General features: G+C 38.7%; 1 protein-coding gene across 2 annotated transcripts in view; it reads left to right on the top strand.

The window, feature by feature from the left end:
- Positions 1-25421, top strand: part of PTCH1 (patched 1) — a 130688-nt gene that overhangs the window by 59076 nt on the left and 46191 nt on the right. For both annotated transcript variants that reach the window (XM_042452006.1, XM_042452005.1), the window contains exons 3-12: positions 197-386; positions 3185-3254; positions 3356-3447; positions 7043-7241; positions 9504-9625; positions 10318-10465; positions 11510-11641; positions 12187-12342; positions 13409-13507; positions 16008-16133. In XM_042452006.1, coding sequence (XP_042307940.1) covers positions 197-386; positions 3185-3254; positions 3356-3447; positions 7043-7241; positions 9504-9625; positions 10318-10465; positions 11510-11641; positions 12187-12342; positions 13409-13507; positions 16008-16133 — 1334 coding nt within the window. The remainder of the gene's footprint in view (positions 1-196; positions 387-3184; positions 3255-3355; positions 3448-7042; positions 7242-9503; positions 9626-10317; positions 10466-11509; positions 11642-12186; positions 12343-13408; positions 13508-16007; positions 16134-25421) is intronic.

The raw sequence follows: 25421 nt of genomic DNA, 5'->3' as shown, positions 1-25421 counted from the left end.
AGAGGGAAAACAGTATCTTTTGCTGCTGCACTGTAGATGAAATTAGTTCTCTTTTAAAACTGCTTCAAGCTCTTAACTGGCTAGAGAACATTCCATGCATATGGGAAAGTTTATTGGTGGCCTGTGAGCTCTTAGAATGTGAATCCAGAGTAAGTTATTGTTGGCTGATCCCAGGTTGTAAATATTTGTCTGTCAGTTGGTGGACGAGTGAGTCGGGAGTTAAGTTACACGCGCCAGAAGATTGGAGAAGAGGCCATGTTTAATCCTCAACTCATGATTCAGACACCACAAGAAGACTGTGCTAATGTACTAACAACAGAAGCACTCAGACAGCACCTTGATTCTGCACTTCAGGCCAGCAGGGTACACGTATATATGTACAACAGGTAAGATGGGAAACTAAAACCTCTTCCTTTTCCTCTCCCCCTAACCAAGACCAGTTTCAGACATGAAAAAAGTGCTGACAAGCAGATGTGAGAAAGTCAGACTTGAACTAAGTATTCTTTCATAAAGCAGATATACACACTTCAGATATACATGTGCTGATTTCCTTTATTATGGGAGTAGAAGAAATGAAAACACAGTAAATTTATGCATCTCCTTTACATTGTTTGCAGCCCTACCAGCTACTAGCTTTCCGTAATATGCATAGTGAAAGAAACAAAGAGGAAAGCAAATCTCAACCCCACCTGTACCTAATTCTCTGTACCACAAGCACTTCTTTCTCCATGCTTCCTTAAGCATATTTGGTGGCCACTGGTAGAAAGAGATCAGAACATGGAAAGTTTTTAAAATCCCAACCCCCAGGGCCCCCTAGTCAAGATGTCAAGTGACTGGGTGCATCTGTGAGGTTTAATACAAATAGGTAACTTCTCCAAACTCTGAAGCTGATGGACACCATACTTTAGGGGTAGATTTTGCCCAGGCATCTTCTTAGCCTCAGTTTTATAGTGTCTCAAGTCAAAAACAAGTATGCACATCTATATAATATAGATGTGCTATAGCTTTAAAAGAAAGCAGGATTCCCCCTTATGTCATAAAATATTTTTTTAGCTTGTTCTTTTCAAATTGTTGGGCTTCTCACATGTGTAAATACAGATTTTTGGGAGTCAGTAGCCTCATTCACACTACAATATGAACCAGTCTGGAAACCAGTTTAAAGAGGCATCGTTCACACCCACATCAATTGTCTCCAATGAGATTGCGGGGGGCAGTATAAAACGCATTTAAACCAGTACTTTTGAATCTGAGGCATTTTCAAAAGCACCGGGGTTTTTGCAAGAGCTGCCAATGGGAATGCAAAATCAAGCCTCCACTCTTCCTCCTCCTCTTCCCCCACCACCATTGCTCTTTCTCTTCCTCCTACCTTCTCTTCCTCTTGCTTCCGCTGCTGTGTCTGCCCTCCTCTTCCTCCCCTTCTTCTTTTCCTCTCACCCCCACCACTGCATCTTTCTTCTTACTTCCCCCATTTACCTCCTCTTCTTCATGCCCCACTGCTGCATTTGCCCTCCTCTTCTTCTCCCCCTCACCGTCACCTCCTCTGCCTCCTTCCTCCTCCTTCTCCTCTTCCCCTCGTCACTCCCCCTGTTGCCAAGTTGTGAACTGCAATAGGAATAAAAATGCCATGGAGCATAGTAGGAACTACAATTTGGATTGGTATTGCTGAGGAGACCTGCATCTCCTTGGTACAAAAAGATAAGTGTGAATGAGGCCAAAGATGGGGGGGGGGAGCTTTCAGATAAGGTGACTAGTACATGTCTGGACCTCATCTTGAAGCACTTGCAGTGAGTTATCATGCAAAATTGAAAAACAGTTTCTGGTACAATGTAAGCAACTATGTAGTATAAATTGTGTCTGCCACACTGATGGCTATCAAAGCAACAGGAAGTCCTTTGCTTTCATGAACCAGCAAGATAGTGGCCACTCCAAGTGACTGCCTCAAGAATTCCACACTTAATTCAGAAGTCTCAATTCAGAGATACTGATGCAATTGGCTTCATGGTTCTAATGAGCTGAGGAGATGTATTAAGTGAAGTTGAAGAGCAGAGCCAAATCTGAAGTTGAAAATTAGAACCAGGAGACCATCAGATCCAGATCTTGTTTGTACCGGACAAAAATCCTGTTTCCCCTTCTTCTGGCATTGTCTTATTTGGATGACAAATGGCACAAACCCTGATTCTGGTGCGGGCAATGCAGACAACGTCTGGCATGTCCTATACCAAACAGGCCTGAGAAGGCTAAAGCAAATTAAAATAACTTAGCTCTTCCTGCAGGAACAGGAGCTATCATTTCCTGTACTGCCACAACTGTCTGCACAGACAACCTGCTGGGCTGCCCAGTATGTCCACCTCTTCAGATTACTTGTTCTGAAGTCAGAACAAGGTGTCCAGCCATGTGGCCATTGCTGGTTGCCTTATTCTGACCTCAGAAGTGATTGACCAGTGGTGAACATGCTGTGCAGCCCAATGGGAAATCTATGCAGACATCCATGGTAGCACAGGAATGGAGGCTAAGGTAATAGAGGCAGGTCAGGGCAGTTGCCCCTGGAGTATCTTGGCCAGACAAGGGTCCAAGTTCCTTTTGGCATAATACAGTGATTCTTTGTAATGTTAACCTTTCTAAGGTTAACTAATATAATTCAATTTATAGCATGTCATAAGAATGACAAAGCAGGAATAATTAGAAGATACATCATGACAGAAAATGCCAACAAGATAATTCCAAATGAGTTAAGAAGTTACAAGTGGCTGTTTCCCTCCACCACAGTGAATCTGTAAATTCATGCACTTGGTCAACTGGTGTTCTCCACAGTTTCTGCCTGATTCAAGTCCTGTTTACAAAGCTATATTCTTTCTAACAAACAGAAACTGCCAAGACCTCTTGTGGATACCAAAATCCATAGATGCTCAGGATCCTTTAAATACAATGGCATAGTAAAATAGTGTCCCTTATGGCAAAATCAAGGTTTGCATTTTGGAATTTATATATTTTTTGGAATATTTTCAACCCATAGATAAAATCCATGGATATAGAGGGGCAACTGTACTAGATTCTTATTCAGTATAGATTAAGGGTCCATCTCTTCTGTAATTTGCAGTTTCCCTAAATTTGAGTCATCCACATGAGTAATATATACATGAGAAGATACATGGTTGTCTATATGACTTACTTTTCATTTTTACAGACAATGGAAATTGGAACACTTATGTCATAAATCAGGGGAACCAATCACGGAAACAGGTTACATGGACAAGGTACAGCCAATATGTTGTATTCATAACATTCGTTTCTGTGTTGATAACAATTTATTTGAAAATGTTTGTTATTTCCTATTTTTTCTCTCTAACTTTGACAGATTATAGAACATCTTTACCCTTGTTTAATTATCACACCTTTGGACTGCTTTTGGGAGGGTGCCAAGTTACAGTCAGGGACTGCATATCTACCGTAAGTGGTGTTTAATCTTTTCTAGAGTTTGTACCTGTTTTAACTGTATTATTTATTACTTATTTATGGTATTTATACCCCGTCCTTCAGCCCTAAAGGTTCTCAGAGCAGCTTACAATTATGGTAGGACTTAATGTTATTATTTTTTGAAAGATTATTTTTACCAGCACAGGGATAAAAATGCTTCACTGGAAACAAAATATCCTAAAGGTTGCATGCACATGCATATATAATTGATGGATTTTCCACTTCTGTACAATGCTGTATTGATTGACTATTCAACCACTTGAAAGTCTTTCCAGCTCATTGGGGAAGTAGCACCTGGCCCACCATGGTTCCAAAGGTAGCAGCTGCAATTTCATATAAGAGTAGCAACACATTCTTTTTAACTAATAAAACTGTGTACGTTGTCATGAATAGATACTGCTAGATCAAATGTTAATGCTGTATAACTGGTGTACCATCTGGGACAGTTGAAACATACCATAGGGATCAACATAAAAATACTGGATTGGATCCAGACTATGTTAATGGAATTTAGTGGAACTGAGTTATTCATGACTTAAAATCTCATTGATTTCAATAGTAACCAAGTCAAACTCATCTTCATTAAGATCCATTCCAATAATTGTGTGGGCTATGAATGTTCTTTTCCACCTTCAATGTAATCCTGGTTGTTTACAACTGGTGGACATTTAGCATTGAAACTGATGTAATCTTAATTTTTTACAAAATTTTAAAATAATTTCCTACAATATTTTTGGAGACCTATATTTTCTGTATTTTAAGAAGAAAGCAGTGTTGATCCTGGAAGAAAAATAATTGCATGTAGTGAGAAATGGCAACAGTGACTCCTAGATTTTGCTGTTGCATCAGATGGTACATGCACTATTCATTGTATCTCAGCTTCTCATATGCCTCTGCACAAGTACAATCTGAAAGAAAATGACTAAGAAACAAACATTTTTAATTGAAGAGATAATTCTGGAAACAAGATGGTCTCTTTCTTTAAGACAAAGGCATTGGTAACTTTTCTGAGGCCCGTTCCGCACAGGCAAAAAGTACGTGCTCGGCACGTACTAGGGTTAGAAAGGGGCGTCCTTTCTGGACGCCCCTAACCCTAGTACGTGCCGAGCACATACAAAATGGTGGTGCCCATTCTACATGGGCGCTGCCATCTTGATGTAGTGGATGCTTAGCGTCCGCATGTCTCGGCGCCATCATGATGCCACAAGTGCGCCATTGGCGCTTTGCGGCATCATAATGGCGTTGCAAAAAGAAGCCGCTTTTTGTGGCTTCTTTTTGCTGCGTGGAGCAGTCGTGCGGTTTGGCCGCTGAGGCTGCTCCGCGCAGCAAATTAGGGTGCTTCCAGACCGCCCTTTCGGGCAGTCTGGAAAGCGCCTGAGTGATGTAAAAACCATTTGAGAACACTTTCTCTACCCTAAAAAGAAATGCTTCTAAATGCAGCAAATGTGTGTGTGTGCTATTTGCTTCACATTTAAAATGTGTATTTAACTTTACCATAGGGTGTCATGGCACCAATGATTATTTGGAGAAAATAACATTTGCTCTCCTTATATTTTAAATTAAATTATGCTGTCCCATTGATGGCTTGAATATGTTCTTTAGAGAACAGTATTTAAATGATCACCTTGAATTAAATAAATTAATCCCAAGAAGAAATGAAGCCCCTGTTTATCAGATTATTCAGTGAGATAAGACATCCCACTTGGATGGTTGTTCTATACTGCATAATATGTTCATCAAAAGTTATTTTGAAAATCAGGTTAGACATTTTTGGTCAATTATGCAAGACTTAGCTACACTTTTATTTTCTTTGTCCTGGTTTGCATGTCTCTGTAAAAGTAATTTGCAGTGGCCATCTCTTAACCTTCAGTTTAGGGTTGTTGGTTTTTTTTTTTAAATGGGGGAATAAGGGGTTTGTGTTTTCTGGTTGGGAGAGTTTGAATAATGACTTAAGCCTGGTTAAGCAGATACAGTAGTTGGAACCACAAAATAAGGCAGCTAAAAGCCTTTATGGTCTGTCAACATCACAAAATCAAATGTGGAAGTGGAGAAAGTAGAAAGACAGTCATGACAGCAACAGCAGCAAGTGCTGAACAGTTTGCAAGATAATAGCTAAGTTGAAAGTGATTGAAGGAGCACATGCTATTAAGAAGCATTTAAAAACCTGAACCTTACTCATTACATACGAAATGTATTTAAAGGAAAACATGGTTTTACAGCAGTAAGAAATTGTTTCTTGATTGTCTCCTTTCATTTTAGTGTTTGGGCTGGAAGAATTTTTATTGCTGAATTTTCCTTTTTTAAAAGTGAGAACATTAAATCAAATTCTATATTTTATATTAAATGCCAGTTCAGGTGTGAAATTTCCTACTCACTTGGACAAAACATGGCTAAACATGTAAGCTGAACATGACGTGGATTCAGTGCAATATGTGAACTGGATGTTTAAGAGATCTTGGGCAGGGAAAATATAATATTTTAATAAACAAACAAACAAACAAACAAAGGCTCATTGACCTCCTCCAACTTCTATGAACCCATATGAACTAGAAATAATATCTGTGTAATAAAGGAACTTGTTGCTAGATAACATTTGTTACTTCTGGTTTCAAACATTGACTGCATATAAACAAACATTTATTTCAGGGTGGCTGAGCTGAACAAGAAATTTAATGTCTGTAAACTATATATTTCCCAATAGCACCATAAACATAACAAATCTCAACTTATTTTTGGAGGTTACATAGACTCACCTTTAGTTAGTATTTGAATGCGGAACCATAAGGAAATACTAGGAATCTCCAGGTGGGGCTCAGACAGAATCCTGAAACTATTGACACTCTAAGTTGAAAGCGTTGGACTATGGAAACCAATGGTTTCATTCAGTATAAGACAGCTTCCCATGAAGGGAGCTGGGGATGTTTAGCCTGGAGAAGAGGTTAAGAGGTGATATGATAGCCCTGTTTAAATACATGAAGGGATGTCATACTGAGGATGGAACAAGATTGTTTTCTGCTGCTCCAGAGAACAGGACCAGAAACAATGGATGCAAGCTACAGGAAAAGAGATTCCACCTCAACATTAAGAGAAACTTCCTGACAGTAAGGGCTGTTCGACAGTGGAACAAACTCCCTTGGAGTGTAGTGGAGTCTCCTTCCTTGGAGGCCTTTAAACAGAGGCTGGATGGCCATCTGTTGGGGATGCTTTGATTGAGATTTCCAGTATGGCAGGGGGTTGGACTGGATGGCCCTTGTGGTCTCTTCCAACTCTGCGATTCTATGATTCTATGACTAACAATGATACTAGGCCTCCTATGTCATCTCCTATAGAACTAACCACTGGCTGGTGTCTCTAAGCCAGCAGAGTTAAATTATTTCATTTAACTCAAGAAGTTAAAGAAACTTTATTTTCAGATCAGGTATTTTTAGGGCTAATTTGGTCTGGATTATGTTGACATCTTGGGTGTATATGAGGAGGGGTGGATGGAGGGAAAGAAAGCAATTACATGCATGCATCACTTTGAAGGTTGTTGATGCCTTTTCCTCATTCTATTCCATTTTTTCCCCAGAGGGAAACCCCATTTGCAGTGGACCAACTTTGACCCCTTAGAGTTCTTAGAAGAGTTGAAGAAAATAAATTCTCAAGTAGATACCTGGGAGGAAATGCTAAATAAAGCAGAAGTTGGTCATGGGTATATGGATCGACCTTGCCTGAATCCTGATGATCCTGATTGCCCTATCACAGCCCCAAACAAAAATTCAACCAAAGTAAGTTAGCTCATCTTTTGCTAGCTGACTCCAGAAAGTGTGGTAGAAACAACTGAACTATATGTTATACTCCCCTACTCTCAGCAATATTATTCAGTTTTAGGATAGTAAAAGTCTTTTCTTTTAAGTCAAGTGTAAAAAGCTCTTGTTAGGAAACTGATAGAACATTTTTTCATGTTATAAAATAGGAATAAATGTTTTTCCTGAATTATCACAGGAATCATTGTGAAATTGTGACTGAGGGAATAGTTGAAGGTTCAGCATCAGGGGAACAAATGATAATAATGAGTTTGTGTATAATACTTGTTATATGAGCATGATATCCAAGTTGACAAATTAATAGAGGAATGGCATGTTCACCTGTGTCTAACAAGCTGACCAACGTTGTTTCATGAGAGGCTTTCCTTTGTCTATATCTTCAAAGATTTTATTTAATAATTCCTTTCAACTTTATAAACCCACAGTGATTTCACAGCATTTTGATTTGCAAAGATTGTGGAGACTCCATTTTCATTCATGTGGAGTCACCGGAGGAGACACTTTATTTGGCTACATGTTTTTTGTGCAAGATGTTATACTACCAGTTGCACAGGTGCTAGCAGAACAGTGTAACCTATTTACTTTTACTGCTGGTATAATTTTGGATACAATTTCAGTTGGAATTTCCATTCCATGCATTTATTTGTGGAAAACTGCTTGTTTTCCACCTGTGTCCCTTGGTCTTTCTTACTGGTTACCTGAGGCTTTGCCTCTGGATGTGTACAATTGGCTCTCCATATCCATGGATCCGTTATCCATGGATTCAACCAGCCGTAGCTTGAAAATACTTAAATAAATAAATAAATAAATGCCAAAAAGCAGATCTTGATTTGCCATTTTATATAAGGGACACCATTTTACTGTGCTATTGTATTTAATGGGACTAGAGCATCCACGTATTTTGTTATCCACGGGAGGTTCTGGAACCCCAGCAGATACCAGGGGCCCACTGTTTTACAATGTTTGGCATTTTCAAATATGTTCAAGATGGAACTGAGAGAAAGCATTCATAGGGAAGAGGTGAAGTTGCCCAAGATGAATCTTTGCTTAATGGTCCTTTTTCTGATTTTTGATGTATTATGCAGTACTATATTATGTCTTCAGATTTACTATTTCTTTAGAGTAAAGGAATTTATTATGCCAGTGGTATTTGCAAAATCACTGATTCATGCCCATCCCACTGGTCCTACTTCTGGAAGGTTGCACACTATTTCAGTACCAAACTTTGCAGAGAACATTTGGCTAGAGAACAAAAGGAGCAGATAAGAATATTGGGGGACAATAGATGAAAAGAGTCTGAGTGGATATTAATACTGGCAGTGTGGAGAATTACTGTTTTCAAGTTCATGAATTTTACCACTTCTCCAAATTTTGTTTGGCCAGCTAGCATAAGACAATATAACAAACGTATAGTTTTTTGTTTTTCAGCACTGTTGTCCTCTCAGAGACTTTAAAAAGTTTGAGTTTGAGTTCTTTAAATCAATTTATTTTATCCTTGCCCCAACTGCATGCCCCCAAATGTATTGGACAATAACTCCCATCATTCCCATTTAAAACAAAAATGGAAGAATTAATTTTTCATAACGTTTTTAACAGTTTTGTCACAAAGTTATAGCATAAGCATTTTCTATTCAGTTTTCTTATTTAATATTTAACACATTACACAGCATAGAAAAGTACAAGACAATATATTAAACATATTCCTTTTAAGAACAAATTTGTAGATCATGTTATTACAAAATGTCATATTCTGAAAGATACAGAAGATTCAAAACTAGAACAGTTTGGAAGGGATTTGGTCTTTTAATTTTAAGGATTTGTTCTTTGAATCTCTTAGAATTTAGGAGAGGTAGACAAGTTATGTATACTTCAGCAAAGGCCCAGTGACATTGCTAGAGTGGACTTTACTTTTCTTCTTTCTTCTGCTTGATTCCTTGATACCTTTAATTGCTTTTCAGGAAGTTTGGTAGGAAAAGAGAGAAATCCACAGCTGACCCTGAGTCCCAGGTGCAGTCCTGGGAAGAGCTGTGAGTTAATAGAGGCACGCTGTACCCTTTCAGAGTCTGCTGATGGAACAGAACTCATTGAAGATGTCTATAAACTAGCAAATTTTTTGCAATGGTTCCTAAATTAATGTCACAGAACCTTCATAATTTGAGATTTTTGTGTGTTCTTGATGTCATATGGCTCTATAACTGTGTAACATCTTTGTTTGTGTTTTAGCCTGTTGATGTAGCCCTTGTTTTAAGTGGTGGATGCTATGGGCTATCCAGAAAATACATGCATTGGCAGGAAGAGTTAATCATTGGTGGCACGGTTAAAAATGGCACTGGAAAACTTGTCAGGTAAGTCTTTGGTAACATATCACCTGTTTCCTTCCTAAATTGATTGTTTTGTCCTTTGCCAGCTGCAGATATAAAAACTGCGTGACATACATTAGACCTAAGAAAGCATCTGTCATTTTTTCATATGTATCTGCTATCTTTACTCATCAGTCTTACTACACAGTATTTCAGGTTATAACAGCTTCTACTAGTTGCAGGCAGCTTCTTTAAATATATATAAAAATTAAGCTTGAATGATTATTCTAGAGATACAACTTCAATTTTCATTCTGTAGAGCAGAGGTGGGAAATTTGTAGACAAGATTTCAATCAAGGTGTAATTTGCATTTAAGTTTTCAGCACTTGTAAAAAAGAAGAAATAGCAATGACTCGCTGGGTTGTATCCAATGATGTCCTTCTGCAAGAGGATGATTATGTCATCCAAGGAGACTTCAGTCATCAGGAGAGAAAAGGAACTGATTTTTGTTGACCTCCTCTCCCTGATGTTTAACTTTTCCCCAACCCTCTGAAGCAGATTTGGGAGGGCATGAGTGGGAGCTGCAAGGAAAGCGAGGACCAGAAAATTTTTCTTCCCACATGAAATCACTGAGTTGGAAAGGGCCATCACATCCATCTCCCTGCCATGCAGGAATATACAATCAAAGTAACTGCCACACTCTTTTCTTCTTCTGACTGTTTCTTTTTTTCTTTCAGTGCTCAGGCTCTACAAACCATGTTTCAGTTAATGACTCCCAAGCAAATGTATGAACATTTTAAGGGCTATGACTATGTTTCGCACATCAACTGGAATGAGGACAAAGCTGCTGCAATTCTGGAAGCCTGGCAAAGGATGTATGTTCAGGTAAAATATAGGTTTACCTGGAGAACTGTTTATTTTACTATACTTTTCAATGAGGCCCAATGTGTGTTCCCACTGCATTCTTTTCAGGGCTGTTGCTTAAGGTAGTACTGATTGGTGGCATGGGTGTGTGCTGTCATTACCACAGCTTCTTTGAAGGAGCAAGTAATGTTAAAACTCCTGCATTATCCTCCTCCTTGCAGTCTAAGGGAGAGTGGAAATTGCTAGCCATGCTATGGATGATGTGAAATCAAAGCTAGCTGTGTTGGTCATAAGAAAAATTCCAGAATCCATATTACTGTAATTTTATTAGGGCAGTTCATAGGTCACAATGTGTATGAAATATACATTGTTATATACCTTTTAACATATGCATTTTGAAACCTGGTATATTCTTCCCATTTGTTTGTCTGACAGTGAACTGCCATTTCTGAAAGAGAAATGGTTTTAAAAACACTTGGTCAGTGTGATTATCCAGCAAAGGTGTCTGGAAAACATTAGCCGGCCATAGAATCTGTTCACAGCTGCAGTCCCCTTGGTGAGGTCATGTGACATTATCTGGCCTTTGTTTTCCAGGCATTGACCTCTGCCAAGCTGCTTGTGACCTCTCTGAAGTGTCCAGCCAATGAAGAAAAAGAGGATTGCTCTTAAGAATTTGTTGTTTTAGATTAGAGGCACAACTGATATAACAACAAACCAGTCCTAGACTTATGGATAAAGAGAACAGAAAAATGGTGGGGAGGGGAGCAGGAGAGAGTGAACCATGAACCTTCCTCAATTTCACTATTTTAAATAAATTGCAATTTTCCCCTCCTCAGAGGCACACATTCTTATTTGATCTGTAGCAGCCTGCTGTGCCTCTGTACCAAGTATGGCAATTATGGAACAAAAGGTCAATGACACGTCTTCTGCAGTGTATGAGTGTGTGTGTGTTTGGGAGGGGGTAGAGAGAGAGAGAGAGGAACTCTTAAGTATTATCCTCTGCAGGAATGTATGTTTATATGATCACACCTTTATGTGATCATATGTCAAATTTTTGTCTCACAGGTTGTCCATCAAAGTGTTGCACAAAACTCTACTCAGAAGGTGCTTTCTTTTACTACGACTACTCTGGAGGACATCCTAAAATCATTTTCCGATGTCAGTGTTATCAGAGTTGCCAGCGGCTATCTTCTAATGGTAAGATGGACAGAATGTTGCCTTTACTTAGTTTTTACATGATATAGTCAGGTTATATCATAGTAAATCATTATACAAACCACTCTTTCTGTGTTTTAAGCAACTCTGAAATCTGCATTTTTATGCCACTTGTTTGGTCATGTAACACATCTGAGGAGGGCCTGCCATTCATTAGGGAGAGCACAGACTTGGCATTTACAAGGTTTGATTGCTGTGGTTTTCAGTTAAATGGCAACAGAACTGGAAGGGTGTATGACTCAGACTTGTGGAGATGGGGTTACTGTCTACCAACAATATTAGGCATCAACAAAAGTTACCACTGGACCAGCTCCCATAATCCCTAGTCATTGTGTCCAAAAAGTAACATTTTCAGAATCTGGGTATGAAACGTCATTGACATATCTCAACACAAATTTATATTTTACAATACCCATGTCTTCTTAAAGTGTACTAATAAGTGAAATGTTTTGGTTGGCAAAGGACAAGGTTAAAATTTGCCTTACTCTAATGTCTTTTTTGCTAAAATGATTTTGTTCTGTTTTCAGCTTGCCTATGCCTGTTTAACCATGCTGCGATGGGACTGCGCTAAGTCCCAGGGTGCCGTGGGACTGGCAGGAGTCTTGTTGGTTGCACTGTCAGTAGCTGCAGGATTGGGGCTGTGCTCATTGATTGGGATTTCCTTTAATGCTGCAACAACTCAGGTATTATAAGAATAATTTGCCAACTCATTTTTCTGAATAAATCTTAAGAAGGACTCTAGAATATGCCTGTGCTTGGCCTGCCAAACAGATAATCTTTAATATGTTTTAAATGTGGAATGCTACCTGTATTACATAAGTAATATTAACTGTACTTCTTCCTGAACATCGATCTGGACAGTGACTGTTTTTCTATGGGATTTATATTTACATTACAAACAAATAGCAGAACTGTAGTTTCTACATGAATATGTATCTAAGCATTGAACAGGATTTTGATATTTTTAAAATAAGTGCCTGAGATTTGTAATAATAGCTATTTTAATGAAAAGGGTAAAATGTTATGTTTAAATATTGAAGAGGTAGGCTGAAATAGCCAAGAAGCTTGGGCTGGGCTTGAACTTGCACTGTTTCAGAGGACCTTGGTCTCCTTTGTTCCTCTATTGCAGATAAATGTTATCTGTTAACTCACACCAAAGCCATGCTCCAGCCCTAAGGACTGGAGCATGGCTTTGGTGTGGCTTCTGGACTCTTAGGACGCATGCATCATTGAAACACCATATCTCCACTGTGACTCGAAGCAGCTTTATTTTGGCTGTCTGTAACAGGCCATAGATTGTGAGGAATTTTATTTATAGACCATCTAAAATCAGGTAGATTAGCTGTCTTATGATGAAGTGTTATTGGATAATTGTGCAAACCTGAATCCTTCTCCCAGACTCAACCCAGAGATGAAATATCTGTGTAAGCTGTAACTTAGGAATCCAATTTCTAAAAAAACAAAAACAAATTGAGAAAAGAATCTATTACACTCTGCTCTGAGTTCTAATGGTGATTATGTGGCAAGAAGAGAAAGTAACTCTAATTAATACTTTCAGTGAACTTAAATTTCCATCAGGAATTTACAATTTGATGCCACAGGATCAGGCCTGTACTAAGAGACATGTGTCTGTGCATGTGATGTGAACAGGAACCCAAGTTTAAGAAGTTACAATTTTCTTCAGTGGTTAATTACTGTTTTGATAACTTTCCTTTAACTGTCTTTGGTTCCTGTTTCTTCTTTATGCAGGTTTTACCCTTTCTTGCTCTAGGAGTTGGTGTGGATGATGTCTTCCTTTTGGCACATGCATTTAGTGAAACTGGGCAAAACAAGAGAATTCCATTTGAGGTAAAGGCTTTTTGTCACTTCAGATCCTATCATTTATTGCTAAATATCTGTACAGTCATAATGCACTAGAATTAATTACTTTGTCTTTATCTTTTGTTCTGAGTGAAATTTCTAAAATGAGACATCTTTAGTGACAAGAGAATTTCTGTATCTATTTTGAGTATTTTTTAACAGTGAAAGTAATTCAATAATGTTTTGCTATCAAAAATGAAAATGTATTATTCTGGACAAATGTGATTTAAATTAATATTTTGGCAGACATTTGAAAATTTACTGGTATATGTTGAGACCTTTAACCTATAACCAAATTTCCAAATGATTGCAATGGGCAAGACAGTAATCCCCAAATACCCTGTAGATTGCTTGCATAACTATTAGATGTGGCTAGCCCACCCAATAAAACACATGAAAATTAAGTGAAATTAAAATTGGCAGGTAATGAACAAAAGCTACACTCAGTTCATGGCGTACTGAATTTTCTGGGAGACACTGTGCCAGGAATAGACAGTAATACTTATTTTCACATTTTGAAATATGAAGAAAATTTTGCTTAATCCAGTGATAATGAACATAAGAAAGGGTTGATGGCTATGCCTTTGTAAGTTGAGGATCCTGCTGCTCTACCTGTCCTATCTCAACTATCAACAGTTGCAATAATGCACAAAGGCTTGTGTTCACATATGTTCCTCAACATTCTGAGGTTCTTAGTTGAAACACCATAATAGAAGCTTACCTGCAGTGGTGAGATAAGCAAGATATCATCAGTGTTGTTGGCCACATAATATCCAAACACCTTGCTGACTGATTCCAAGGAACAGTTTACTTGGTCCAGGAGCAGTCTTTTGATGTGCACCATATCCAGAGCTTAGAAAAGTTACTTTTTGAACTACCATTCCCCAAATCCTCCAGTCAGCATGGATATTGTGGCTGGGCATTCTGGGAGCTGTAGCATTAAAAAAATACTTTTCTAAGTGTTGGTCCTAAGATACATTTTGGGAGAAGTAAACTGAAGAGCTAAATATTTTTTGCTGGAAAGGAACTTTCAAACCCATGGCAAAGACTCGTCTGATTTGGATAATTGCATTTTTTACTGGTTTGGGTAGGAAATGGAGGATTGCAGCATTAAAAATTATATTGGCAGCCCAGAAAAAACCCAACCCCCAATCCTGTGCAATCTGAGTCCTGAGCCCAACTATGTAGGTCAACAGCATTCAAATATAAAACTGTTCTGCATGTGAATGAATATTTATATTGACAGCCTATTCCACCGCTGCCTCAATGTCTTCCATGTAACCCATATCTTAGGGGCTGAAGTGGCTCTTGGCCAAGTTAGAGTGACCACATTACTTTACTACACTCTTAGACTGCTGATATCCCACGTTTACTGCTCTGGCTGCCTCCTGTTGCATTCTGAGGCTTGTAGTTCAGTGAGGCCTAAGAACTTTTTGGCTGAGAATCCTAAATGCCCCTCCTTAAACTGCAAATCTCAGAATGCAACAAGAGGCAGCCAGAGCAGTTAAAGTGGAATAGCAGCACTACAAGAGTGTGATGTGGTAATCTGGTGTTAGAAGTTAGAGTTAGAGAATCTGTGCATATAAATGGCCCTTGGTTTAGAACTAAGCTTGGTAAAGTTACTTTTTGGGACTAGTTTCCAGTAGTGGGGAAGCCAATGAACTGCAATCCAAAATAGTACCTTTTCCGAGCTCTCTGGTCCAGGGATGTGAGAGTGGATACATGATATAAACATACTATAAATTTCCCATCTTAACCATATTCTATCCCTTAGTAATGCTTCTGAATGATTTCTTATTGGGCCTTGATCTACTGCTATCCAATCCCTTTTGTCCCTATGTTTGTACTTTGTTTTTGGATGAAGAGTTTTCTCTTATCCCTCGCCAATGAATTGATTGACAGTGTGCTTGTTGCAGTTATTCATAGTGCTAAATTGAGAAACTCATGCAGTTAAGGCTTATCTGAATATTACTATCGGAATATTTATGTTTGAGATTTATTTAAATTAAATCACAGATAGATTTATATGAACTCAGACTAATCCTTCTAGAGTCTGTCTTTCTAAATCACTGGTGTGCTGTTTATGCCAAAAGTTATTGTACTGCAAAAGTGTGACAATGCAGGAGCAACATCACTTTTAATACAAAATATTGATTATGCTTTCAGTAGTTAATACTTAAAGCCAACATGGCATAGTGGTTCGAGCATTGGAATATGAGTCTGGAGACCAGGGTTTGATTCCTGCATAGCCACTGGTGACCTTGGACAACTCATGCTCTCAGCCTCAAGGGAAGGCAGTGGCAAACCTCCTCTGAACAAATCTTGTCAAGAATAACCCATGATAGGTTTCCTCAAGGTCACCATAAGTCAGAAATGACTTGAAGGCACACAACACACACCCACATAATATTTGTTTTCTTGTGTGACACACACATGTCATGCTATTTAATTTCTCATGTATTCTAAAATGTCATATCTCTCTTTTTAGGACAGAACAGGGGAATGTTTGAAACGCACTGGAGCAAGTGTGGCCCTTACATCCATCAGTAATGTTACAGCATTCTTCATGGCTGCCTTGATTCCTATTCCTGCTCTACGAGCATTTTCCCTCCAGGTAAGTTCATTAAGCTTCTTGTGATGCTATATGCTGACAGTGTTCTGACTGTTTCATTGGAGAGCTGGTATGGCCCAGGGCACTGTGCTCAGCTTGGGAGAACGTAGCAGAATTTCCTGGTGTCTGGTGGGTTCTTTTTGGACTGAGATGATCCACAAAAGTATGGGTACCCTGTTCAGCACCTAGTATCACATCAAAGGGTATATATTCTAGTGCATATTTAATTTCAGATGTGGTTATTTCCAAAAACATGCTTGGTAGATATGTTGCCCTGCCTTTATTCTACAGTGCTTATCTTTTAAAAATGGGTGTTTTAAAGAGAGGCAAAGTTGATGCAGATCTTAAAAACCTTGTTTTTGATTGCGAGTTGTTTGTTTGTTTGTTTTAGATTTGAAATACTGATTAAATTTTTGTAGTAGGAAGGATCAGAAAAAAATGAAGTACTTTTAAAAGACAAAATATAGGATTCAAAGAGGAGTTTATTGGCTCCATTGCCTTGCACATGTATATCTTTCCTCCTATATTAGGAATTCTATGTTTTGACAATAAGGGAGGACGGTATTTCTTTCTGGTGGTGTTGAAGTAATGGTGAAATTTGTGAGACTAATAGTCGCAGGAACTGTAGGAGCACCAGGGTAGTAGAATTTCAGAGTTGTTTGTATACTTGTTTGTATATCAGTTGTATACAGGATATACAAATGAATGAATTTATTGCCCTTTGCTTACTTAGGCCTTTGGATGTTGTTTTCATACTTCTCTGATTATTGATGCTTCATGGAAACTGACAACCAGATTCTTAGTGAGAGTTGTCCACAAGAAATAAATTTCTGTGTTAAGTTATGTAATTCCAGTTATAACTACAGTTATCTGTCTAGGTGTACAGTACTAGAATCTCAACAAAAGATTGGAAGAAACCTTTTAAAATTAACTTAATCCCAATTGAAATCTGAAACCTGTAATGAAAATGCAAATGAATTACAGTAAGCCTCTGTCTCATGTTCAACACAGTTGTAAGGCTTAACCATAGTTAACACAAATAGTGGCTTGCAAAGTCAGTTCAGATCATGGCTTTTCAGTTTTGAAGTGCAGGTAATTACTAATCATAGTTGAGATGTAATAGTTAAACATGGTTTAAAGTGAGAAATTTACCTGCACATTAGCTGGATTTGGACAATCAAATATTGGTTTAATAATCTAAGATATGAGCAAGCTTTATGCACCTGTGTAGAAGCCCTGCATTCCTTGCTGTGTATGAGTAAGGAAATAAGCCAGAAAGCCAAAGCTTTTCCCATTAAAACAAAAATGGAAATTATGGCTTTCAGAACATAGAATCATACCATTGGAAAGGACAATCTTATCCAATCCCCTGACATGCAAGAATTCCCAGCTAAAGCACTCCTAAGAGATGACAATCCAACCACTGTTTAAAGACTTCCAAAGAAGAAGAGTGCACTACCCTCCAAGGAAGTCTGTTCCATGTCAAACAGCTCTTAGAGTCAAGACATTCTTCCTAAAGTTTAGGTGGAATCCCTTGTAATTTAAATCCATTTGTTCATATTCTGGTCTTCCTTTAGCTGTTTAAAGATGGCTATCATGTCACCTTTAAACCTTTTGTTCTCAAACCTAAACTTCTGGCTCCCTAAGCTGTTCCTCATAGGGCCAAATTTTGGTCAAAGTTTCAAGACTTTTGGTCACCTTGATCGCCCTCTTCTGGACACATTCTAGCTTATCGATATCCTTCTTGAATTGTGTGTCCATAAGTGGATACAGTATTCCAGATGAGGTCAGACCAAAGCAGAATAGAATGATGTTACTACTTCCCTCAATCTGGACACTATACTACTAGGTACAGCCTGGAATTGTCTTTTCTTTTTTTTGGTACATCAGAGACAAAATAAAGTCGATTGTAAGCTATAGCTTCATATTTTGGTTTGTTTGGAAGTTCTAGTTAATTGTGACTTTCTGGCATGTTTACACTCACTAATGCAAATGAAGAAGTGAGGCAGATGTATGGAAGGGCTGAACTTAGTGAATCTTGATTTGACTCTCTGTCTAAATATGACCATTCTATTGCCATAGGGCCAGAGTGTGGAATTGGTATAATATGGTATGATGTCAGACAACATGGATTTTCTTAGCATCTAAAGCGATTGCACAATAACAGAAACCATACCGTATTTTTATTTAATACTTTCATTTGCACCAGAGTTGAAAGCTTGAACTGACTTAGATAACTTGATTAATTAGTATGAATAATGACTCATACCTCTAGACCAAACCTTTTATCCTTGGAACCCCCTTTTATATCTACATGCAGATATCATGCTCCCCATATATATGAATAAAAATATATTTTGTTTATATAGTGTGCGTATTTTTATTCAATATTCACATATATTTATATTTTAACGTTTTATAAGGAAATAACATCAAATTAGTAGTTTTATTAAAGTAAATTCAACACATCTGTAAATTTTACACATAAAAATGTTTGGGAGGAGGAGAAGGGATCAGGGCCTCCAAGTCTTGTCCCCCCCCCCCTTCAGCACCCCCCCCAGGTCCCACTTCATGGTTTGAGAACTGCTTTTTTAGATAATTAATGTGAACAATATATTGCTGATCCATGTCCAGCAGTCGCCACCAGCAGTCCTCCCACTGCACTTTTAAACACAATGGACTGGGAATGTAGCAATCTCTGCTCATAAAAAATTCTGTCCCATTTCTTATGGATTCCTCTTCCCTGTCTTATTTTGTTTGCATGAATATTCCAAATGAATTAGTTATCATTTGCACAAATCAGAATTAATGTATGGCAGGAAAGGGAAATACTGTACGTGGGCAGCATACACTACCACCCCACATGCACACCCTATTTTGGGGACTTCCTGAGTAGAGACATGAGTGCTCATGAATCTTGTTTTTATGCATGGAGTCCCACCCCCACTAGAGCAGTTCGGTATTGTGGGTAGCATTGTAGATGCTACTTATTCATATATTGATAATATACCAATATGTTTGTTTCATATCCTATGTCTGCCTTCCAAAGCATATACAGAGGAGGTTTTGTCACTGGATATGATGCTAGATATCGCTAGGTGTGGCAGCTATCCATGACTTCATGAAGTGGCTTCCCTTAGCTTTTGATAAAATAGAACCTTTCTCCGTGCATTGACTCTTGCGTCTGGATTGCACAGGCAGTATCTCTTCAACAAAACCCTTGCACCACCTGCAAGTGCTCTCTTTCTGTCTTTCTGTGGCTGTGTTCTATGGATGGTAGTTCTGTTTTAACATGGTATATTGGTGTGTGTGCGTGCGCTCACTTCTCGTTTTTTTGCTTCATAGTTGAAATTTTGTTTTTAAAGAGAAAATTAGAAAGCACTGGTAGATGCTGTTTCTGTAATGAAAAACTGTTTGAAGAGTTCTCTGGGAGGTTCTCCTTTGGAACAGCTCCAACACAGAGAGGATTTATAGCACACTTTGACCTTGGTAAAGACTTTAGTAACTGTACTTTCTCAGCAGTCATTTTTCTTCTCTTGTTGTCTGGTTCACCAACCATTTTTCACTCTACCTGACCCTTGAGCTAACTAGAGGAAACAAAAATTGTATTTTCCCCCTTAATACCTGTTGCAAGTATTGTGGTTTTTTGGAAATTTGAGTGTAGCAGTTTGTAAGTAATGGCATGAAAAAGAGTAATTGTCCACAGCCTGAGGTCAAAATTTCCTTGTGATATTTTATCTTTTTGTTTTTGCCAGTTCTTGCCCAGATTCTGGAGACTACTAGCTAAAATAGAAAAGGCAATCCTACTTGATTAGCTGTCCTTTCTCAGGTTGCAGATGACCTACAACACAGAGAAACTTCCTTAGCTATGGAATTTGCATATTGCCACAGCTATATGGCAAAATTTTAATGGATGCATCTATGTTTAAGGTTAAGTTCCCACCCTAGTTCTCATGATCTGGAGGAAATATTTCTTGCCCTATATGTTTATCCTTAAAATCTCTTCCTTTTTCAACCATACTGCCACACACATCACGAGCTGCTTTTTAAAGCCAAAAATTTGCAATGTTGTTTCTTAGCAAGAGGGGTCCACTGTACACAATCATGTAATTCTTGAGAGTGTACAGTATGTTGTTGGATCATAAACAGTATATTTTTCTTGCGATATTGTTGAATCCTTACATTTTTACACTTCATATTTTTAAACAGCATATTGTTATGTTTCTGTTGAATAGGATCTTATTCTCTCCTTAAGGCTGTTGAATGTGTGCTTTTTAACCTTCCCTTTATCCTTGTAAATCACTCTTCTACGTAACCAGTAATTCTTCAAAACAGGAGATGCATTCTTATTGAAATCTGTCATCCTAAAAGAAAGAAAGAAAGACTGTAAAACCTAATCAAACATCTTCCCAACAGAGATCTAATACAGCCTGGCTTTATAGCAGTGATGGGCAGCTTGTGGCTCCAATGATGTTGTTGGACTGCAGTTCCCATCAGATCTAAGTGAGCATCGACAATTATGAGGGATGATGGGAATGCTGGTCCAACAACATCTGGAAGGCCATAAGTTGCCACCTTCATCTATAAGAACAGCAAATACCTTTTTTGTAGTTATTGTGCTTTACTTCCTATCTCAGTTGCTCCATCTTTTCATGCATCTGCTTGTAATTTGTTCTTTTTCTTGTAAACGATAGCCACATTTTTGTGTACCACCCACATTTGTCATGGCAGATCCTAATGCTATCTCACTTTTTAAACTCTATATTTTTTTTAAATGCAATTCATACTTCAGAGCTGGGAGCTGCTGCCCTGGAACCCAAGTAAAGAGACACTGTGTGGAGCACTATGATCACATGCTGTGATACAAAACATGTCACCCTAATCACATTTTGTGTGACAGGTGTTATAGAATGCAAAGGGCTTGTATTTAGAACCTATAATTATTGAGCATGTTAGAAAAAGCAAAGGGTTGCAAAACCAAGTCTTTCCTAGTCAGCCGTGGATATATCTTTGATTTGTTTCTGTTAGCTTTGTCAGGTTTAGCCAAATTCAGGTTATGCATTTAATTGGCCAACTGATTCTGAATGCTGCATTCAAGTTGCTTTTGGGTGGTCTGTTTTTAGATGTGGATTTCCCCACATTTGCAGTCCATTTACCCCATCTTTGTTTCATTCAGATTTATTTAATAAAGAATTCCTATCTGACTTAATAACCTTCCACAGCCAAGTTAAGAAAGCATTGAAATATATAACAGCATTTCTTTTCTTTTCAGCAGTGTTTATTTCTGTTCATCCGCTAGCAGATGGACTTAACCAGAATATTGCTTTGACCCCTTTCTCTATCTTTGTTCACTTTCCTCTAGACATTATAAGATAACAATCAAAGCGTCATTGGTTTTTGAGGCTCAGTATCTGTAAAATAATCCAACTGCTTAGCAAGAATAAATGGCTTCCTGACAGGATGAAATCCCAACTTTCACTGTAGCATATCAGTGCTGCTTTCTGAACCTCTTTTGTTTCAGGCATGGTGGTACATTCTCCATATCACCGGGTTGTTGATTTAGTTCAGTTCAAATGATTGGCAAAGGAGGTGCTGATGTTTCAGATGTGAATGATGGATAGTTCTGAAAACTTTCCATAGTTGTTCAGTAACATTGGGTTATTGGTGTAAAATCATATCCTTCTATTAATTTTTGTAGCTACGAATTTATTTCATGCATTTTTATCAGTCACCCTTTATTCAGCACCCATAAGTGAAATGCTTCCTCTTGGAACTCTTAACACCTTGTCAGATTAGACTGAACAACTCCAGATCCATGTAACATAATACTCCTAAAATGAATCTGGACAAAATCAGTTGTGAATATCAGCACACACATTATTTGTGAATGTTTTCAAGAATAACATTTTATATTGCTCTTTTGTCAAGAGGGGAAATACAGCTAAAAATGAAAGAAGAGGGCTGAAAGAGGGAGCCTGCTGGCTGTTTAAAAACAGCAACAACATATCAAATCTAGCTAAATTTATGAGCTATGTTCAGTCTGGAAATAAGCGGGGATGTAGAATATCATATACCTTAATCTAGGACTGAATTTGGTTCTTAGCCTGTAAAGAAGTGGTAAATATGTCTCAAGGCAAAAATAAGACTGGGTTTGTACCAGCATCTTATGTAAAAATTAACATTTACTGCAATTTATTTCTAGCAGAGTAGTGTTTTCATATCTAGCAGGGCTGACAATATCATTAGGTAGAGGCAGACAGCTGCTTAAGGCAGCATGCTTTGTTAGTTATTTGCTTTGAGTATTGTTTTATTTTTTCCTGCCCAGGTACTAATGGGATATTCTGCCAGATGACAGATACTGTTTGCTTTTCTGTCCCAGACAATAAAATGTCTTGGGGCAGTCCTGGAAACATATCTAGGGGGAGACATATTGGCCAAACAGTACAGTGACTTCCAGAATGCACAAAACAGCAATACCTTTATGAGGCCAACCAAAATGCACAAAATTCATGATGCAAGTTTTCAAAGCTCCACTGATGGCTTCATCATGCAAAACTGTTAAAAATCATACAGAAGAAAGGGGGGAAATGAAGACGTTGTAGTCACAAAGCTACATTTTGTCACAATGTTGTTGTTGTTGTTTTCAGTTACGATGGTACAGAGGGATGTCCATATTGGCAGAAGCCACTCCTCCTTTTTGGCCATGTAGGCTCTGGGAAATAAAGAGTCATAAAGTCTGGGTTGTATTTAAAATACAATACAAACAGTTTAGAGCCTGCTTAAACAATACTCTCTGTCTACAACTAATGTCCTGTTTAAAAGATACACTACAATGATCCATGCATAAACATACAGTAATTCAGATCTCCAGGTTCTGTTAGTCTGGAATAGCTCTCCTTCTTCCCCTCTTCAGAAAGTCCACATCCTATTTGGAAGATACTCTTCCTTTACTCTTTTCTACACATGGTGACTTTGGGAATATATGAGTCCTGCTCAGCCTATTTTTCTCCATACTTCAGTCCACACAATCTCCAGACAGTGTGGCCAGTGGTCAGGAATGTTGGAAGTTGTAGTCCAAAACATGTAGAAGACACCAGGTCGGTATGACTTGCATACAGAATATAATGACATCTGAAGTGGGAGATACTCCATTTATTTAGTGTGTGATCTCCCTGCTCCAAGACTTTAGACTGTGGGTAAGATCCCATGTTCAGGTCATCATAGTATCTCTTGCTTCAAACACTGAATTTTGAGACTATTTCCCGGTTTCATCATTTCTAGAGGTAGTGTGTGGAGGGAGGATATTTACCAGAAAGGCTTCCTGCCAGCATAATAATCAGGTTTCTTAGCACACACTTCTCAGGATCAATTCCCACCACCGCTCTTTTCTGCTTGAGCTGGCTAGCAAAGATGTATGGTGTGTCTCTTTCCTGTAGTGAAAGTCTTTGTGGAAACCTAAACAACTGTTTTTCTCATTGAAGAGAAATGGAGGCTGGCTCAACTGCCTGCTTTCCTCAGCCAGAATCAAAGTTCACAGGTAAATACAGAATTTCTCATAGTTCACTTACTTAATGAAGCCTTTAAGAAATATGTGCACTTAGTGGGAGAAATCATACAGGCTGTTAAGATGCATTTATTATCTTACTCGCGGCTTAAATTACAATATCTAAATCTCTTGTCTACACCCAGCTCCTTAAGCTTTCCTTGTTCCTTGTCATAAAGTTTTTAAATTTACTCGTAAAGTCTAAGGGAGGGGTAAGAGGGGATAAAAATACAACACTTGAATGCCATTAGAAGGGAGTTGCAGAGAGATAGCAGTAAGGGAAAGGGCTGCCTGGCAGGCTTCCTCATCTGCTCATCATCTCTGGCTATACAATACACCCGCTCTCCTTGGGTGGTCTGCGAGGAATGGCAAATAGCAGCGCATACCTTGGGCAGGGCCCCAGCCTACTAGGCTTTCTCCCTCAGTGACTCCAGCACAGACTTCCATTCTTTTTCTTCACTTAACGCACACAGCCAGAGCAATAGCAGCACCAGCTGCCCACCACATACTGAAGCAGTGAATGCCTGAAAGGTTCATTCTGTTTGTTTGTTTGTTTTACTTAGTTCCATTTATGAGTGAAGGATACACACAAGACTTCTGTACAAAATTTTCTCAATGTTTGTATGTGTGTGTGTGTGCGTGCATGCGCATGCACGCACGCCTGTGCATGCTGGTGCTTTCAAGTAAATCAATCTCTTTCTTCCTGTGCTGCCAGCTAGGCCACAACTCTTTTACACAGCTGTGGATTAAGGCCACAGCCTTCACTAGCTTTGTTGAGCTTTCTCTGATGGTGGGTATTTGAGGCCCTCAAACCACCCTCTTTTCTTTCTTTAGGAAGGAAAGAAAACATAAGGAGGCTTTCCTATCGCCAGCAACACCAGTGAATAGTTTTTCACCAGGCTCAGCTCAGCTCAGCTTCCCTACCAATCCATATTTACCCATTCCTGTAAAAAAAAAAAAAAAAGTGTTATAGTTATATGAGGAATTCTCACTATTTTCAGGGAAACTACCAGTAAAAGAAGGCTGTAGTGGATTTCAGGTCTTAGTAACAAAACATAGTATTCAGCTTGCCCATGGAGCATTAAACATGATAAAACAGAATTATAAAGATGATGTGGGCATTTGAGATAACTGCTCATTTAAAAACTGTAACATAGAACTTTATCACACCGGGTTCTCGGCCCGGCCCGGCAGGAAACGGAACAAGTGGGGGACAGATTTTACCGCACACACCCATCCCTCACTCGTTCCGTTCCCTCTCTCTTCCCTTCTCATTCCGTTCCAGAGGGAACGCTTTTTGAGAACTGTTCAGAACAGTTCTCAAAAATTTCCCCCGCTGGAACGGATTAAGAATGGGAGGGGGAACGGAACGAATGAGGGACGGGTGCGTGCGGTAAAATCCACCCCCCACTCGTTCTGCACTCGTCCCTGCTCCTTCTGTTCCGTCCTCAGAACGGAATGGAAGGATGCAGAGCGATAATCTTCATAGAGGGCCAGTTCTAGGTTTGAGAGGCTCTCGGCAAAATCTAGTGGCCCTCATCCTTGTGGGTGAGCCCTTGTGGATTTCCATGGCAGCTAGAAAAAAATTACACAAATGACAGGTGAGCTGCTGTGGGCCACCATTTTTTTTTTTCTCATGATGCCCCAAAGCAAAAGATTGTCAGAAATTTAAATAGTGCATTCCAGATCCAACAACCCAGAACTTATCAAAGGCTTGAGGAAAGGGGAAAAAATAGAGGGAGACTAGG

The sequence above is a fragment of the Sceloporus undulatus genome, chromosome 2, assembly GCF_019175285.1.
Source record: "Sceloporus undulatus isolate JIND9_A2432 ecotype Alabama chromosome 2, SceUnd_v1.1, whole genome shotgun sequence".
NCBI lineage: Eukaryota > Metazoa > Chordata > Lepidosauria > Squamata > Phrynosomatidae > Sceloporus > Sceloporus undulatus.
This window is presented reverse-complemented; position numbering and strand designations above follow the sequence as displayed.